Below are 16590 nucleotides of genomic sequence, written 5' to 3'. Positions count from 1 at the left end.
AGGCCCTGTGGGCTGTGGTCAGGACCCTGGAGTTCCTTCCCAGCATATGAGAAAACCACTGGATGGCTCTGGGCAAGGAACTAATCTGACCGGATTTATCTTTTTTTTTTTTTTTTTTTTTTTTTTTTTTTTTTTTTTTTTTTTTTTTTTTTTTTTTTTTTTTTTTTTTTTTTTTTTTTAAATACAGCGTCTCCGTTGCCAAGGCTGGAATGCAGTGACACGATCTCGGCTCACTGCAGCCTCTGCCTCCCAGGCTCAAGTGATCCTCCCACCTCAGGCTCCCAAGCAGCTGGGACTGTAGGCATGCACCACCACGCCTGGCTAAATTTATTTATTTATGTATTTGTTTGTTTGTTTGTATTTTTTGTGGAGACCAAGTTTCTCCATGTCACCCAGGCTGTTCGAACTCCTGGACTCAAGTGATCTGCCCACACTGGCCTTGCAAAGTGCTGAGATTACAGGCATGAGCTACCGCACCTGGCCTTACCATTTTATTTAAAAGCTCACTTTGGAGAGAAGCCAGTTAGGAGGCAATGGTGGACATCAGGTCAGAAGATGATGTAGCTTGAGCGTTCTAGGGTGCCGGCCTGAGGGAGCAAGCAGCATGATGCCCAGTGAACTAGGGTTGTTGTGTGCAGAGTCAAGAGACCCAGGGATAGTGGCCAGCTCCACTGGATGGGAGCCATCGTGGCTGCTCTGGATCCTGCCATGCCCTGTGATCTTCCGCAAGCAGGTCTGAGCTGTGCAGGGGAGAGCTGCACCAGGACTGGGGCCGACAGGCCAGCAGGGACACCCTGAAGGCTTCGGAAACCCTGGAACGGAGTTTCACAGGGAGCCCTGGGAGGGCTTTAAGTGGTGATGGTGGAATCTGATTTCTTTTTTTTTGAGACAGTCTTGTTCTGTCACCCAGGCTGGAGTGCAATGGCACGATCTCGGCTCACTGCAACTTCCGCCTCCCGGGTTCAAGTGATTCTTCCACCTCAGCCTCCCAAGTAGCTTGGGATTACAGGCACAAGCCACCACGCCCAGCTAATTTTTGTAGAGACGGGGTTTCACGACGTTGGCCAGGCTGGTCTTGAACTCCCTACCTCAGGTGATCAGCCCACCTCAGCCTCCCAAAGTGCTGGGAATACAGACGTGAGCCACCGTGCCCAGCTTGATTTCTCTTTTTAAAGGAACACTCAGGCTCACAGGAATCTTGGGTGAACGTTACCCACTCTCCTCCTCCATTCCCACATTTCTCTTATCCATTGGCTTTGTTCTGCCCAATCTTTGCCAGTCTGTGCTCTTGGCTCCTCAGGCCACACGGTAAAACAGGGCAGCCACCAACTCTCATTTTAACCACCTTGACAGAGACTGACTCTTTTTCTCAATTTCGGTTCTCAAATTCCCAGGGAAGAGGGCTGATTGACCCAGCCTGGGGATCAGGTGCCCCCTGGACCAATCAGTGGTGGCTGCAGGGTCAAGGGGGCAGGATGGCAAATCACTTTCCACCAATATGGTGGCTCTCACTGTAGCCTCAAAGGGAGAAGAGGGATGAAGGGGATTTAATCCCCGGGGGAAAGAAGGTGCCCCAAAACATCACAGCTTAGGTGGAAGCCTAATCTCTTGGACTCTCATTCTTGCAGAATATATCTATAAGCAGTGGACTTTTAGTCCCTCTCCCCCTTTTTTTCTGGTGCTTTCCTCCTGATGCCTTCTAGACAATCATTTGTACCTTTTCTTTGTCTGTCTCCAGTTACATGCTTTAATCATCGGGGTTTGCTTCCTCAAAGTTAAGCTATGGATGGAGTTTTCCCAAGGCCAGCTCTTCTTAGGAGGATGAATTCAATTCATCCTCCTAAGAAGGGATTGAATTGATAGTCACTCACACACACACATCTGTGGTCTGGGAAGATGTGGGTTTAACAAAAAGCTATTTTGGTTAGAAGGAAAAATTAATATTGACTGACTCAAATCCAGAAAGAGGAAGCAGATACCAAGTTCATTTTGAAAAATAAGAGTTCATTTTAGGGGCAGACTAGCTAAGCTCTTTTGCTTAGAAGGAGAAATTAATATTGGCGGACTCAAATCCAGAAGGAGGAAGCAGATATTAAGTTCATTTTGAAGAACAGGAGTTCAATTTAGGGGCAGGCTAGGTATCACCCTTTTGAGATATTTACCAGGAGTGAGGACCACATTTCATATTCAATTTTAAGGTACTTTTCATAACCGTGGACAGTGTTTTCTTAAAGTGTTTCTCTTTCTTCCCCTATTGTGTTCTTTTTATGTAACCAGTTAATTTTCCAAATTTTATTCTGATAGAACCAGAGTCCTTTTATTTTTTACATAACATATCTAATTCTGTTTTTCTCTTAAAGGATGCTTGCTAGTTTTGTTTTGCTCATCGCTGAGGATTAGCTAATGACAGCTTTTAAAACATTCCAGCTTGTTTTTTACTTGGATATCATCATAGAGATCCATACCACAGAAGAAAGAAGTAGGACTTTATCTCTGAAAGGATTTTAGTGCATAAACGGTGACTTCCAGCCTGCTAGACTTCATGCTAGTCTTAGGATCTTTGAATAGCCTTAAATGAGCTGCAGGACCCAGGAAGCTTGCTCTGAAATTCAGTTGACATGTTGAGAACCCTACTTCAGGCCAAGACGCAGTGGCTCACGCCCGTAATCCCAATACTTTGGGAGGGCGAAGCGGGTGGATCACCTGAGGTCAGGAGTTCAAGACCAGCCTTGGCAACATGGTGAAAACCCGTCTACTAAAAATACAAAAATTAGCCGGGCGTGGTGGTGCACACCTGTAATCACAGCTACTCAGGAGGTCGAGGCATGAGAATCACTTGAACCTGGGAGGCGGAGGTTGCAGTGAGCCGAGATCGTGCCACTGCACTCCGGCCTGAGCAACAGAGAGAGACTCCATCTCAAAAATAAATAAATAAATAAATAAAAACTCTACTTTACCTATTCAGTGTTCTTTTCTTTTATCCCATTCTGGCATTTTCTGAAGGATTGCAGAGAGCACTGGTTGAAGCCCATCCTGAAGCTACCTTGGTAGAGGGGTTAACTGGGCCAGGAGACCTAATTTCAGAAAGGTCACAGATTATATTCCACCCTCCACAAAAGTAAGCTGGAAGATGAGTAAACCCTGTCCTGAATTTTGGTATCAAAAACAGTGTTTGCTCAAAGAAAAAATAGTCTAGTAGAGAAAGCACACCCTTTGGGGTCAGATCACCAGGAATCACATACCAACTCTGAACTTGAATTTTCTTATCTACACGAAGGCAGCATGGCTGTGAGAACATGCAGTGATTTTATAAAGCTCCTGGCCCATAGGTGGCAGGTATTAATAAGAAATAGCTATGTAAATATACTTCTTTTGGACTTGGGTACTATTTTTGCATTGGTCACCTCTGCTTTGGAGGTCTTACTCAAGAAATCTTTGCCCAGACCAATGTCCTGGAGAGTTTCCCCAACATTTTCTTCTAGTATTTACATAGTTTCAGGTCTTAGCTTTAAATCTTTCATCAATTTTGATTTAATTTTTGTATATGGCAAGAGTTAGGGGTCCAGTTTCATTCTTTTACATATGGTTATCTAGTTTTCCCAGCACCATTTATTGAAGACATTGTCCTTACCCCAATGTATGCTCTTAGCCCCTTTGTCGAAAATGAGTTTACTGTAAATGCATAGATTCATTTCTGGATTTTCTCTTTTTTTTCCATTGGTCTGTGCATCTGTTTTTAATGCAAGTCCTATGCTGTTTTGGTTACTATAGCTTTGTGGTATAATCTGAAGTCAGGTAATGTGATTTCTCCATTTTTGTTCCTTTTTCTCAGGATGGCTTTGGTTATTCTAGGTCTTTTGTGGTTTCATATAAATTTTAGAATTTTTTCTTCTGTCTCTGAAGAATGTCATTGGTATTTTGATAGGGATTGCGTGGAATCTGTAGATTGCTTTGAGCAGTATGGAGATTTTTAACAGTTTTAATTCTTTGAATCCATGGCCAACTGCTTGGATTTGGACTTACTGTGCCCCCTCACAACCCTGAGCTAGTTACTTCCCCACCCCAAGCCCTCCGCAGCTCATCCTTAAAGGGGGTTATGATGATATCTGCCTCCCTCTTTGAGTTGCTATCAGAATTCAGTGAGGACATGCAGATGAGAGTTTTAACAATACCTGGGCCCCTAGTAAGCACTGACAAATGTTAATTATTGTTGTTACTTGTAAAATGGGCATGATTATCCCCCTTCTACCTACCACTGAGGTGCCTATTGAAGACCAGAGATTTTGTGTTTGAAAGGCTGTGCACACATATTTTAAAAAGTACAGAGGACGCTGTCAATAGCAGTCATTAACAGGGTGGCAATAAGGAAATCCTATTGCTGCCTGAATGGTGTGTCCTTGAACAGTGCAGAAACTCCCTTTGCTGATACTCACATCTCCAAGGGGCAGGGGGTGGGGATACACCACAGGAAGTACCTGCTGCCACTGCACCTCCCATCTAATTTTGCGACAGTCACGAAATGCGTCACCTACTGCATGCAACTGACTGCGTCACATGAGAGGAAGTTGGTTTTCTGCAACTGGATCAGGTCACACGGGCGGGTGGATGCAGAGCTCCGACTAGCCGCAAGTCCAGCGCTCTTTTGTGCTGCTTCTTTGTGGAAGGAAATGTGAAGAAAACCCAGTGTCACCCTGTAAAACAGACAGAACACAAAACAGTGGAGGAGCCAAGAGAAGGCAAAACAGATTCAGGATATTTCTCTTTTAAAAGTAAAATGGCATCATGGAAGAAATTTGACCTTCCGAAAGTGGAGGATAAAGTCATGTTCAAGGGGAAAAACAGCAGTACAGCATCTGCAGCTTAGACATACAGAGCTCTGTATGTCTGTAATTGGGAGTAAGATAGGAGTGGGGGCGGAGATGGGGGAGGGCCGTGTCCTTTCAGAGATTCTGAGAAACTCCAACCATAAAAGTCCATGACAACTCAAGTGCAGTACCCTTGACCCCATGTTTGTCAGGTAACAAGCTGGGTTTTGACTTTTATTTTGCTGCTTCTAACTCTGGCTGGGCGCCGTGGGAGAAGGGCGGGCAGATCATTCTACTGAATACTCCAGGGGACAGTGTTGCAGACTCGGACCCGCCCATCACTAGCTGGATGACCTGGGACAATCCCTGTCTCCCCTAGGACCTCAGTTTCCATATCTGTAAAATGAAGTGGATACGATTCTGTTCATTCATTTATGTAACAAATATTTATTGAGCAACTTACATGCCAGGCATTGTTCTCCCTATCGGGGATTCAGTGATTTTCAGAACAGAGAAATGTCTTCCTCCTGGAGCTCACGTTGGCATGGATGGCTGGCAAGACGGCTTCCCACCCTCATTGGAAATGTGTCCCTCTGCCCGCTCTGTGGTGCCTCATGCCCCACCACAGTGCCTACCTGCCAGACTTTTGGCAAACTGGACCACCAGTTGTCTGGAGATTGGAAAGAGCCTACTTTTTTGTTGTAATCCTTCTGTTCCTTTTTCCCCCTTTTAATGTAAATGTTATTAAAACATAACGTCCACATAGAAAGTGCACATACTGATAAATTTTCACCAACAGAAACACACATGTAAGCAGCAGCCACACCAAGAAACAAAATATGACTCACACTCAAGAAAGACCCCATGTCCCTCTGGTCTCTGATCTCCACCGTAGGGAAAACTATCTCCAGATTTCTGATCCTAGGTATTAGTTTTGTTCTGTTTAACTTTGTATATACCCTTTTGTATGTCAGTTCTTTCACTCAGTGTTATATTTGTGGGGTTTATTCACGTTGCTTCACATTGTGGTGGTTTATTTACAGTATTTCATTAGATGAAAGTTCAACAATGTGTGCATTTGACTGTGAATGGACGTACAGATTATTTTCTGTTGGAGGCCATCGCTGAATGGTATTGCTGTGACATGTGGACCTGTCTTAGTGAATGTGTTTGCTTTTCCCAGGGGAGTTGCTCTGGCATAGGTTACGTATATTTCCATTTCAGTAGATTCTGCTGGTTTTCCACAATGGGTGTACAAAGTAGGTTCCCACCAGCAATGTTTGATAATCCAGGGAGCTGAACATTTTGCGTCTTTTACACTGTAGCCATTCTGGTGAGTGTGTACTGGTATCGTATTGTGATTTTAATTTGCATTTCTCTGGCATCTAATAAAATTTGCTGGGGGACCCTATTCCACTTAAGCATGACAATTAAACAGAGCCGTCTGTCCACGCCAGGTCTTTTCTTCAAGGATACTGCAGTTTTCTTAGGCATCCCACGCTTTCACGCTAGTAGTAAAATGAAGAGAAGTTACTATACACACTTCTTCCACAGCCCCTGACTATGGAACTTTATATTTCCCCAGTAAGAAGAAGAAAAATGTCTCCATGCGATCCATCAAGACCACCCGGGACCGAGTACCTACATATCAGTACAACATGAATTTTGAAAAGCTGGGCAAATGCATCATAATAAACAACAAAAACTTTGATAAAGTGACAGGTAGGTGTGAGGGCGTGGGCTCATCTTTCCGGTTCCCTTTCATCTTCTCCTATTTGTATCAGACATTTATGGGAGAAATGCTGTACCCCCCTACTGTGGCAGACAGCCCCCCTGAAGGCAAGGTTCCTGTATCCAGGGAAAAGGGTTATGAGGAAATCGAGAACATTCAGTCTAAGGCCCCACCACATGTATTAGCTGATGCGGAGCTTTGACCAAAGGGCTAAGAATCCAGGGTAACCTTGGCTTTGGTGGGAGCTGAGTGTTACCAGGAGGCTCACCTGTTGTAGGCAGCCTGCACTGTTAGCCTCCCCTTTGAGTTTGCTTCAATTCATTTAAATTGTGGCCTTGGAAGGCATTGTATGTACTTGAAGTGTTTCTGCTGCAGCTGGCGCCAGTACATTTAGTGCCCGGCCCACTGGCACCCGCATGTGGTATTCAGCCAGGGGATGCTCACCTGTGGATTCGTTGCTTGATTCCCACAGGTATGGGCGTTCGAAACGGAACAGACAAAGATGCCGAGGCGCTCTTCAAGTGCTTCCGAAGCCTGGGTTTTGACGTGATAGTCTATAATGACTGCTCTTGTGCCAAGATGCAAGATCTGCTTAAAAAAGGTGAGTGCTGCCAGGAGTGGTGGCTCATGCCTGCAATCCTAGAACTTTGGGAGGCCAAGGTGGGAGGATTGCTTGAACCCAGGAGTTCAAGACTAGTCTGGGCAAAATGGCAACACCCTATCTCGAAAATGTTTTGTTTTTTTTAATTAGCCAGGCATGATGGCATGCACCTGTAGTCCCAGCTACTTGGGAGGCTGAGGTGGAAGCATTGCTTGAGCCTAGGAGGTCAAGGGTGCAGTGAGCCATGATCACACCATTGCACTCCAGCCTGGGTGACAGAGTGAGACCCTGTCTCAAAAAAAGAAAAGTTGAGCCCTTACCGCCCCTCCATCTGTCTTCTTCCTGTACCCAAGGGAGGCGATGCTCCCACCGTGGCCAGGCCCATCTCAGAAGAATGGCTGTGCAGGGCAGAGGAATTTCAGTGTGGGAAACCTCCCTCCCTCTTGACCGTCCGTACCTGTCCTGGGGTAGGCAGGTTTCCTTGAGGAGCCTTCAATCTCTTCGTAAAAAGATGAAATCAGCTTAAAGTCCAGCAGGAGAAATAGATTATTCATATACAGAATGGTCACAATTTCAAAAGACTCATTCCTGGGAAGTAACAAATCTGTGTCATCCTTTCCAGAATGAAGTGTAAGTGTAAACTTTTCCCTTGTGGCAGATAGAGAATAATAATTCCCGTATACTTTAGAACTATGTTATTTTTTATATAGCATGTTCACAAAATTATTTCATTAGATCTTTAACAGAAGGCCTGCAATGTTGGGCAACAGAATATTATGCTCATTTTATAAATATAGGGGCGGTCCACATGCGGTGCCTCACACCTGTAATCTCAGCAGTTTGGGAGGCCAAGGCAGGAGGATTGCTTGAGGCCAGGAGTTCGAGACCAGCCTGGCCAACATGATGAAACCCCATCTCTACTTAAAAATACAAAAATTAGCCAAGTGTGGTGACACACGCCTGTAATCACAGCTACTCGGGAGGCTGAGGCATGAGAATCACTTGAACTTGGGAACCCGGGAGGCAGAGGTTGCAGTGAGCCAAGATGGCACCACTACACTGCAGCCTGGGTGACAGAGCAGGACTCTGTCTCAAAAAATAATAATAATGAAATAAAAAATAAAATAGAAGAAGGGGTGGAGCTTCAGAGAGGATGAAAGATACACAGAAGGGTGCAGTTAGTAGGGGCAGAACCGAAACCCACACTCTGGTCTTCTGACTCCAGGGCAAATGCGTTTCCTATTACACCACCCTCTCTAATGGATACCACCTAGGGTATTCTGGCATTTAGGGCAAGTGTTTGAAAGTAACATCCTATCAATTCACTAGGCACAGACCCACAGGAAGTAGATAGGAACACAATCTAAATCACTGCTGTTTTTCTTAACCTCGCAGCTAAAACAAAAAAGTCCCCACCATCTTTTTTTTTTTTTTAAACTAAGCGTTTTTCCTAATTTCCTCCAACTTGACTCTTACAAGCTGACCTTTTATACCCTAGTAGGTTATGTCCTAGACCAGACTAGAAGTCAGGAGTCCGAGATCTGGGTCTGGCCCAAGTTCTAACAGGTGACTCAGGCAAGGCAACCACATCATCCTGATTTTCTTGCTTTCCTGAAAGGCAGATTATGATACCAGCTCCTGCTGTTTCTTGGGGATGGAGTGAGGAAGCTTGTGAGCCAAGAAGAATTTTGTGAGCATGCTTTGAGAAGTATAATGGCCCAGATAGGCATATTAACTTGTCCCAATTGTAGTTTCTGTTTGGTTTTTGTTTGTTTTGTTTTGTTTGAGACGGAGTCTCACTCTGTCGCCCAGGCTGGAGTGCAGTGGTGCAATCTTGGCTCACTGCAACCTCCACCTCCTGGGTTCAAGCAATTCTCCTGCCTCAGCCTCCCAAGTAGCTGGCATTACAGATGCATGCCACCATGCCCGGCTAATTTATTTATTATTTTTTTTTTAGTAGAGATGGGGTTTTACCATGCTGGCCAGGCTGGTCTCAAACTCCTGACTTCATGATCCGCCTGCCTTGGCCTCCCAAAGTGCTGGGATTACAGGCGTGAGCCACTGCGCCCGGCCGTTTCTGTTCTTTTGAAAGATGATTCATTATGCCCAAGTCCAGAGCACGTCACAATCAGAGAATTCTTGTTTATTGTCCTATCAAACTAGTAAAGCATTTATTTTTTCTGACTTTACATGCAGTCAGTTCCAGTGAAGACAAAACTTCCATTTTCTAACTGTCCTAATTTATGTAATCTTAAAATAAGCTAAGAACTCAAACTTTCATCACCATCGCCTTGCACCTCTACTGTCAAAACTAATACAAGAATCACTGGGAAGATAATGCAAAGTGTCTTGGTAATTCGAATGGGAGAGGCCACTCTTGCTCTGCCTGGAACTGGTGAGGTAGCTGGACTTTGCAGTGTCCTGGGCTTGAAAAACGGCCCCAAGCCTCCAGCGTGTTGTACCACCTTTGGGGAAGGTTATGAGACCTCTCCGAGATTCCATTTTTTTAAATCAGTGAAATAAAGATGAGGCCTACTTCCAGTCTTGTAGGAATTAAAAATAACTCATGTAAAGTACCTAGATCAGTGTCTGCAGTAGCATTTGCTCAGGAAATTCTAAATATTATTCCTCCCCCCTCATTAATCATAGAGAAGAAGAAAGGATATGTGTATTAGCTAGTTATAGGTTGGTGCAAAAGTAATTGCGGTTTTTGGCATTAAAAGTAATGGTTAGTTAACCTATAGCTGGTTAGTTAGTATCATAGAACCTTTGGTGAGTTCTAGCTGGGCCAACTAGCTACATGGTTTATGATTCCTCTCCTCAGTATCCTAAATGGACAGCCAATCTAGCATTTTTATTTATTTTCCTTTAATTTTGTTTAATTGTGGTAAAATATACAAAACGTAAAATTACCATCGTAACCATTTTTAAATGTATAGATCAGAATGACATTCACATGGTTGTGTCACCATCACCACCATCCATCTCCAGGGTTTTTTTCATCTTCTATAACTGAAACTTTATCTCTATTAAACACTAACTGGCTATTTCCCCTTCCCTCCAGGCCCTGGCAACCACCGTTCTATATTCTCTCTGTGATCTTGACTACTCACGGTACCTCCTGAAAGTGGAATCATGCGATGCTTGCCCTTTAGTGACTGGCTTATTGCACTTAGTATAATATTTTATTGTCTTTAACAAACACTTGCATGATGCTTATTATGTGGCCTGTTTTACAAATACTAACTCATTTAATGAGTTAATATTGATCTTCAATGTACAGATGAGACCAAGGCACAAAATGGTTCAGTAACATTCCTGATGTCACAGAACTAGCCAACAGCAGGGCCACACCCATCAGCTCCCATACACTGTGCCTATCCCTCTCTCTTAACTTCTTAGATAAGGCTGATCCTTTGAAAGGAGCCCAGTCCCCGGCTCCTCCCCTCCCGTCCCTTGTACCCCTCTAATAGTCAGAGGCAGCTGCCAGGCTGCCTCTGGAAATGCTGCATCTGAGGCTTCCCAGAACTTAGACCTTAATTCTTCAATGTTCATATTATTTGCTTGCAGCTTCTGAAGAGGACCATACAAATGCCGCCTGCTTCGCCTGCATCCTCTTAAGCCATGGAGAAGAAAATGTAATTTATGGGAAAGATGGTGTCACACCAATAAAGGATTTGACAGCCCATTTTAGGGGAGATAGATGCAAAACTCTTTTAGAGAAACCCAAACTCTTCTTCATTCAGGTAATCTCTTTTCAATGCCAATACGCTTGAAAATGGGAAAAGATTACAGAGTGACGGGGATGGCATCATTTTTACAAATCTAAATGCTGTTTCCATATTCAAATTAGGGTTTTATTTTTCTATCTCTGAATGGTTAGCATATGTGTTTCCACTGGATCACAAATTATGAAATTTTTTTTTTTCTTTGAGATGGAATCTCACTCTGTCACCCAGGCTGGAATGCAGTGGTGTGATCTCGGCACACTGCAACCTCCACCTCCCAGGTTCAAGCAATTCTCCTGCCTCAGCCTCCTGAGTAGCTGGGATTACAGGCACGCACCACCATGCCTGGATAATTTTTGTGTGTTTAGAAGAGATGGGGTTTCACCATGTTGACCAGGCTGGTCTCAAACTCCTGGCCTCAAGTGGTCCACCCACCTGAGGCTCCCAAAGTGCTGGGATTACAGGTGTGAGCCTCCACACCCAGACACAAATTATGAAGGTTTCTTTAAGACATTGCAATACTTTTATTTGCTTTGCTTAGTAATTTGAAACACATTCATTCATTTATCTGTTCATCAAATTATCATTGAGCTCCTAAGTATGCCAGGCACAATTCTAGGTACTGGGACACAGCAGTGAACAGCACGTACATTTCTGTTCCCACCTGCATGGAATGATGTCTGCTTTGATACTTAGGCTTGCCGAGGGACAGAGCTCGATGATGGCATCCAGGCCGACTCGGGGCCCATCAATGAAACAGATGCTAATCCTCGATACAAGATCCCAGTGGAAGCTGACTTCCTCTTCGCCTATTCCACGGTTCCAGGTATCACATCCATTGTCTGCCAAGCATACTTCAGTCCATTCCATCATCAAAACACAGATTTGGGGACTGTATTCATTTCCTCTTGCTGCAGTAATGTATTACTGCAAACACCGTGGCTTAAAATACACAAATGTATTATCTTGCAGTTCTGGAGGTCAGAATTCCAAAATAGGTTGGCGGGGCTAAATTCCTTCTGGAGGCTCAAGGGAAAATCCATTTCCCAGCCTTTATGTGGTGTGTTAGAACTGCCTGCATTCCTTGGCTGTGGCCCCATCTTCAAAGCCAGCAACTTTGCATCTCTCTGACCCTTCTGTCGTTACCATGCTCTCTTTCTGACCACAGCTGAGAAAGGACACCTGTGATTAGATGGGACCCACCTGGATACTCCAGGATCCTCTCCTCATGTCAATCCGATACCCTTAACCACATCTGCAAAGTCCTTTTTTCCACATAAGCTTTCATGTTCATAGGTTCCAGGGTTAGGGCGTGGACATCTTTGGGCACCATTATTCTGCCTACCACAGAAATGCATTCACTTTTTTCTCCAGGAAAGCTGAATTCTCTCATTTATTATTATTATTATTTTAGTAGTTATAAGGACAAACATTTCTGTAGTACTTTACAATGTAGAGTGTCTTTCATGTGTTTTTTCTCATATACAATAATACTGTAAGTATTTAGGAAAGGTGTTATTCCTGTCCTGATTTTACAGGTAAAATAAAAGAATTTTTAGTTTGGATGAATCTAAGTGATATGCCTAAAGTCAGGTAGAGATTTCAGTGCACAGTAGAGCTGTGAGTCAGCCAAGGTTCCTTTACACTGCAGCCTGTACACAGATACGAGACGCCAGCAATGGGCAAGCCTACTCACTATTTACCAAGCACCACATTTGACTGAGTCTGTTCAATGAAAGTCCTTCCTTTGTTTTGGGTACAAACTAGCACTAAGTTCGAATTTTCCCAGCTGTAATAGTAGTTGTGTCAAGTATTTGGCACAAGGGTACTGATTACAGTAAATAGGTTGATGTGTTTGGAAAACCAGCTCTGGCGGGATCTACAGATGGGATTTTGTGAGAGCGATAACTTCACAAGTTTTAAGGATGGCATAAGATAGAAAATAATTTGGTCTTTCTGCTCTTGAGAGGGAGGTGGTGTAATGGGGCATATGTCTGTGTAAACAAACCCAGTGGTAGAGTTGTAGTTGCTCTGAGCGAGGAGGCAGATGAGAAAAGCTATGTTAAAAAGGAGCTGCAGGGCCAGGCGCGGTGGCTCATGCCTGTAATCCCAACACTTTGGGAGGCCAGGGCAGGCGGATCTCAAGGTCAGGAGATTGAGACCATCCTGGCTAACACAGCGAAACCCTGTCTCTACTAAAAATACAAAAAAAAAAAAAAAAAAAAAAGCTGGGCATGGTGGTGGGCACCTGTAATCCCAGCTACTTGGGAGGTTGAGGCAGGAGAATGGCGTGAACTTGGGAGGCGGAGCTTGCAGTAAGCCAAGATCCCACCACTGCACTCCAGCCTGGGCAGCAGAGCAAGACTCCATCTCAAAAAAAAAAAAAGGAGCTGCTATAACTGAGCCTAAAATTTCAAACAACATGGGTAAGAGAAGGATGGCTTGTCAGACGGAGCGCTGAGGGGCCAGATAGCCCAGTGCATTTGGTAAAACTCAGGGCTGGATCTCAGGGTATATCAATCAGTCTTCTTGGGCTGCTATAGAAAAATACCTTAGACAAGGTGGGTTAAACAACAGACATTTATTTCTCTAAGTTATGGAGGCTGGGAAGTCCAAGATCAAGGTGCTGGCTAAGTCGCTTTCCGGTGAGGGCTCCCTTTCTAGCTCATAAATGGTCACCTTCTTGCTATAGCCTCATATGGCAGAGATTGAGAGCAAGACTGAGGTCTCTCGTGTCTCTTCTTATAAGGACACCAATCCTCTTGGATTAGAGCCCTACCCTAGTGACCTCATTGTACCTTAATTACCTCCATAAAGACCCTGCCTCTAAACACAGTCACATTATGGGATGCGGCTTCAATAAATGAATTTTGGGAAGACATAGTTCAGTCCATAGCACAGGATGTGACAGGGCATGGCCAGGGTCAAACCAGGACAGATAGGCAAGTGGCCCTGTCATGGTGGAACCTGTGTGCTGTGTCAAGCAGCCTGAACTTTACTCAGATAAAGTGGTGCAAGGAAACGGTTTTAGGTTAGGGAGTTATAGGATGAGATTTGCCCTCCCAGGACATCAGGCTCTCCTGGCCCTGCCCCTCAGACAATTGGGCATTCAGCCTCCTCGTGCCTCTAGATTTCTTCAGCAAGGTCCAACTCTACTCCCACGTATGCCAGCAGCAGAACACATCTTAGAATTCCTTGAGGTTCCCTGCAAATTCCTTCTCTAGTAGGCTTGGATTAGGAAGTACCACTGACCCCTAAAGGGTAGTGAGGAGTTCCAGAGTTATGGAATAGACCTCCAGCATTTCCTTTGGAAGTCTGCATGTGCAGATCTGTCTCATACCCACATATCTGATACTTATCAGGTGGGTACCTCCATCAAAGCTAATACAAGGGAGTACCCTGGCAACATCCACCAGTGCTGGCCCTTAGTGATGTTGTCATGGGATTTCCATGCTGAAATACCCAAAGCATTTTCTAGCATCTTCATGCCAGCCCTTAAATCTCAGATGTTTGCTGTCTGAGCACACCAGCATGATTCTCATTAATGACTTGTGTGCAGAGTAGAGTGAAATCATTTCTGAAAAGCAGGTGTGAAAGCGCCATATACTCATTCTCATTGGTGAATGGAGCAGCTGTCAGAATTAGCTGACTTAATCGTCTCCTTTCTTTCCTGTTGAAGGCTATTACTCGTGGAGGAGCCCAGGAAGAGGCTCCTGGTTTGTGCAAGCCCTCTGCTCCATCCTGGAGGAGCATGGAAAAGACCTGGAGATCATGCAGATCCTCACCAGGGTGAATGACAGAGTTGCCAGGCACTTTGAGTCTCAGTCTGATGACCCACGCTTCCATGAGAAGAAGCAGATCCCCTGTGTGGTCTCCATGCTCACCAAGGAACTCTACTTCAGTCAATAGCCATATCAGGGGTACATTCTAGCTGAGAAGCAATGGATCACTCGTTAATGAATCACATTTTTTAATGCTCTTGAAATATTCAGAAATTCTCCAGGATTTTAATTTCAGGAAAATGTATTGATTCAACAGGGAAGAAACTTTCTGGTGCTGTCTTTTGTTCTCTGAATTTTCAGAGACTTTTTTTATAATGTTATTCATTTGGTGACTGTGTAACTTTCTCTTAAGATTAATTTTCTCTTTGTATGTCTTTTACCTTGTTATTAGACTTAATACATGCAACAAAAGTGACCTCTGGAGAAAGCTCATGGCTGTGTGTACTGTAATTGGTGGTAACAGTGGTAGAGTCATGTTTGCACTTGGCAAAAAGAATCCCAATGTTTGACAAAACACAGCCAAGGGGATGTTTACTGATCCTTATTGCAGAATGTGGGTATTGAGTGTGATTTGAATGATTTTTCATTGGCTTAGGGCAGATTTTCATGCAAAAATTCCCAGATGAGTTAGAGGAGAAAAAGCTTAATGATTCTGATATGTATCCATCAGGATCCAGTCTGGAAAACAAACCATTCTAGGTGTTTCAACAGAGGGAATTCAATAAAGGTAATTAACTTACATCGATGATAAAAGAGAAGCCAAACAGCAAGAAGCTGTTACCACACCCAGGGCTATAAGGATAATGGGAAGAGGTTTGGTTTCCTGAGTCCGGTAGTGGGATCATCCAGAGGAGCTGAAACCATGGTGGGGGCTGCCTAGTGGGAGTTAGGACCACCAATGGATTGTGGAAAATGGAGCCATGACAAGAACAAAGCCACTGACTGAGATGGAGTGAGCTGAGTCAGATAAAAGAATACCTTGGTCTCACCTATCCTGCCCTCACATCTTCCACCAGCACCTTACCGCCCAGGCCTACCTGGAAGCCACCTCACCAAGGACCTTGGAAGAGCAAGGGACAGTGAGGCAGGAGAACAAGAAGTGGATGTAAGCCTGGCCCATAATGTGAACATAAGTAATCACTAATGCTCAACAATATATCCATTCAATCCTTTATTCATTGGGTTGTCAGATAGTCTATGTATGTGTAAAACAATCTATTTTGGCTTTATGTGCAAAATCTGTTATAGCTTTAAAATATATCTGGAACTTTTTAGATTATTTCAAGGCTTATTTTGAGTAAATATTTGTTACTTTTAGTTCTGTAAGTGACGAAGAGTTTATGGCAAAGATTTTTGGCACTTTGTTTTCAAGATGGTGTTATCTTTTGAATTCTTGATAAATGACTGTTTTTTTCTGCCTAATAGTAACTGGTTAAAAAACAAATGTTCATATTTATTGATTAAAAATGTGGTTGGTTAGTTCCTAACCAGTCCGGTTTGCTTTCCTTTTGAAGTTATTTATGGCAATAGAGAAATGAGAAAACAGGATAAGAATTGACCCTATTGGCTGGTCGCAGTAGCTCACGCCTGTAATCCCAGCACTTTGGGAGGCCGAGGTGGGTGGATCATTTGAGGTCAGGAGTTTGAGACCAGCCTGGCCAACATGATAAAACCCCACTTCTACTAAAAATACAAAAAAATTAGCCAGGTGTAGTGGTGGGCACCTCTAGTCTCAGCTGCTCAGGAGGCTGAGGCAGGATAACCGCTTGAACCTAGGAAGTGGAGGTTGCAGTGAGCCGTCGAGCCACTTCACTCCAGCCTAGGCGACAGCGTAAGACGCTTGTCTCAAAAAAAAAAAAAGAAAGGAGGAAGAGGAAGAAGAAGAAAGAAGAAGAAGAAGATGACGAAAGAGGAGGAGGAGAGGAGAGGAGGAGGAGAGGAG

General features: G+C 44.1%; 1 protein-coding gene and 1 long non-coding RNA gene across 9 annotated transcripts in view; one reads left to right on the top strand and one right to left on the bottom strand.

The window, feature by feature from the left end:
- The window catches only part of CASP7 (caspase 7), a 50891-nt gene extending 34756 nt beyond the window's left edge, over positions 1-16135 (top strand). For 2 of the 4 annotated variants that reach the window (XM_058435999.1, XM_058436002.1), the window contains exons 3-7: positions 6391-6527; positions 7010-7138; positions 10709-10884; positions 11563-11692; positions 14546-16066. In XM_058435999.1, coding sequence (XP_058291982.1) covers positions 6391-6527; positions 7010-7138; positions 10709-10884; positions 11563-11692; positions 14546-14775 — 802 coding nt within the window. In that variant the 3' untranslated portion in view covers positions 14776-16066. Of the gene's footprint in view, positions 1-4920; positions 5018-6390; positions 6528-7009; positions 7139-10708; positions 10885-11562; positions 11693-14545 lie in introns of those variants that run through there. The other 2 variants (XM_058436000.1, XM_032177431.2) reach the window with 2 other exon arrangements.
- The window catches only part of LOC131383022 (uncharacterized), a 59966-nt gene that overhangs the window by 4026 nt on the left and 39350 nt on the right, over positions 1-16590 (bottom strand). For 3 of the 5 annotated variants that reach the window (XR_009212698.1, XR_009212701.1, XR_009212702.1), the window contains exons 5-8: positions 7596-7659; positions 6982-7125; positions 4529-4691; positions 2958-3074 (exon numbers count right to left, since the gene is read on the bottom strand). This is a non-coding gene — a long non-coding RNA (uncharacterized LOC131383022). Of the gene's footprint in view, positions 1-2957; positions 3075-4528; positions 4692-6981; positions 7126-7595; positions 7727-16590 lie in introns of all 5 variants that reach the window. The other 2 variants (XR_009212699.1, XR_009212700.1) reach the window with 2 other exon arrangements.

The sequence above is a fragment of the Hylobates moloch genome, unplaced genomic scaffold, assembly GCF_009828535.3.
Source record: "Hylobates moloch isolate HMO894 unplaced genomic scaffold, HMol_V3 SCAFFOLD_3, whole genome shotgun sequence".
NCBI lineage: Eukaryota > Metazoa > Chordata > Mammalia > Primates > Hylobatidae > Hylobates > Hylobates moloch.
This window is presented reverse-complemented; position numbering and strand designations above follow the sequence as displayed.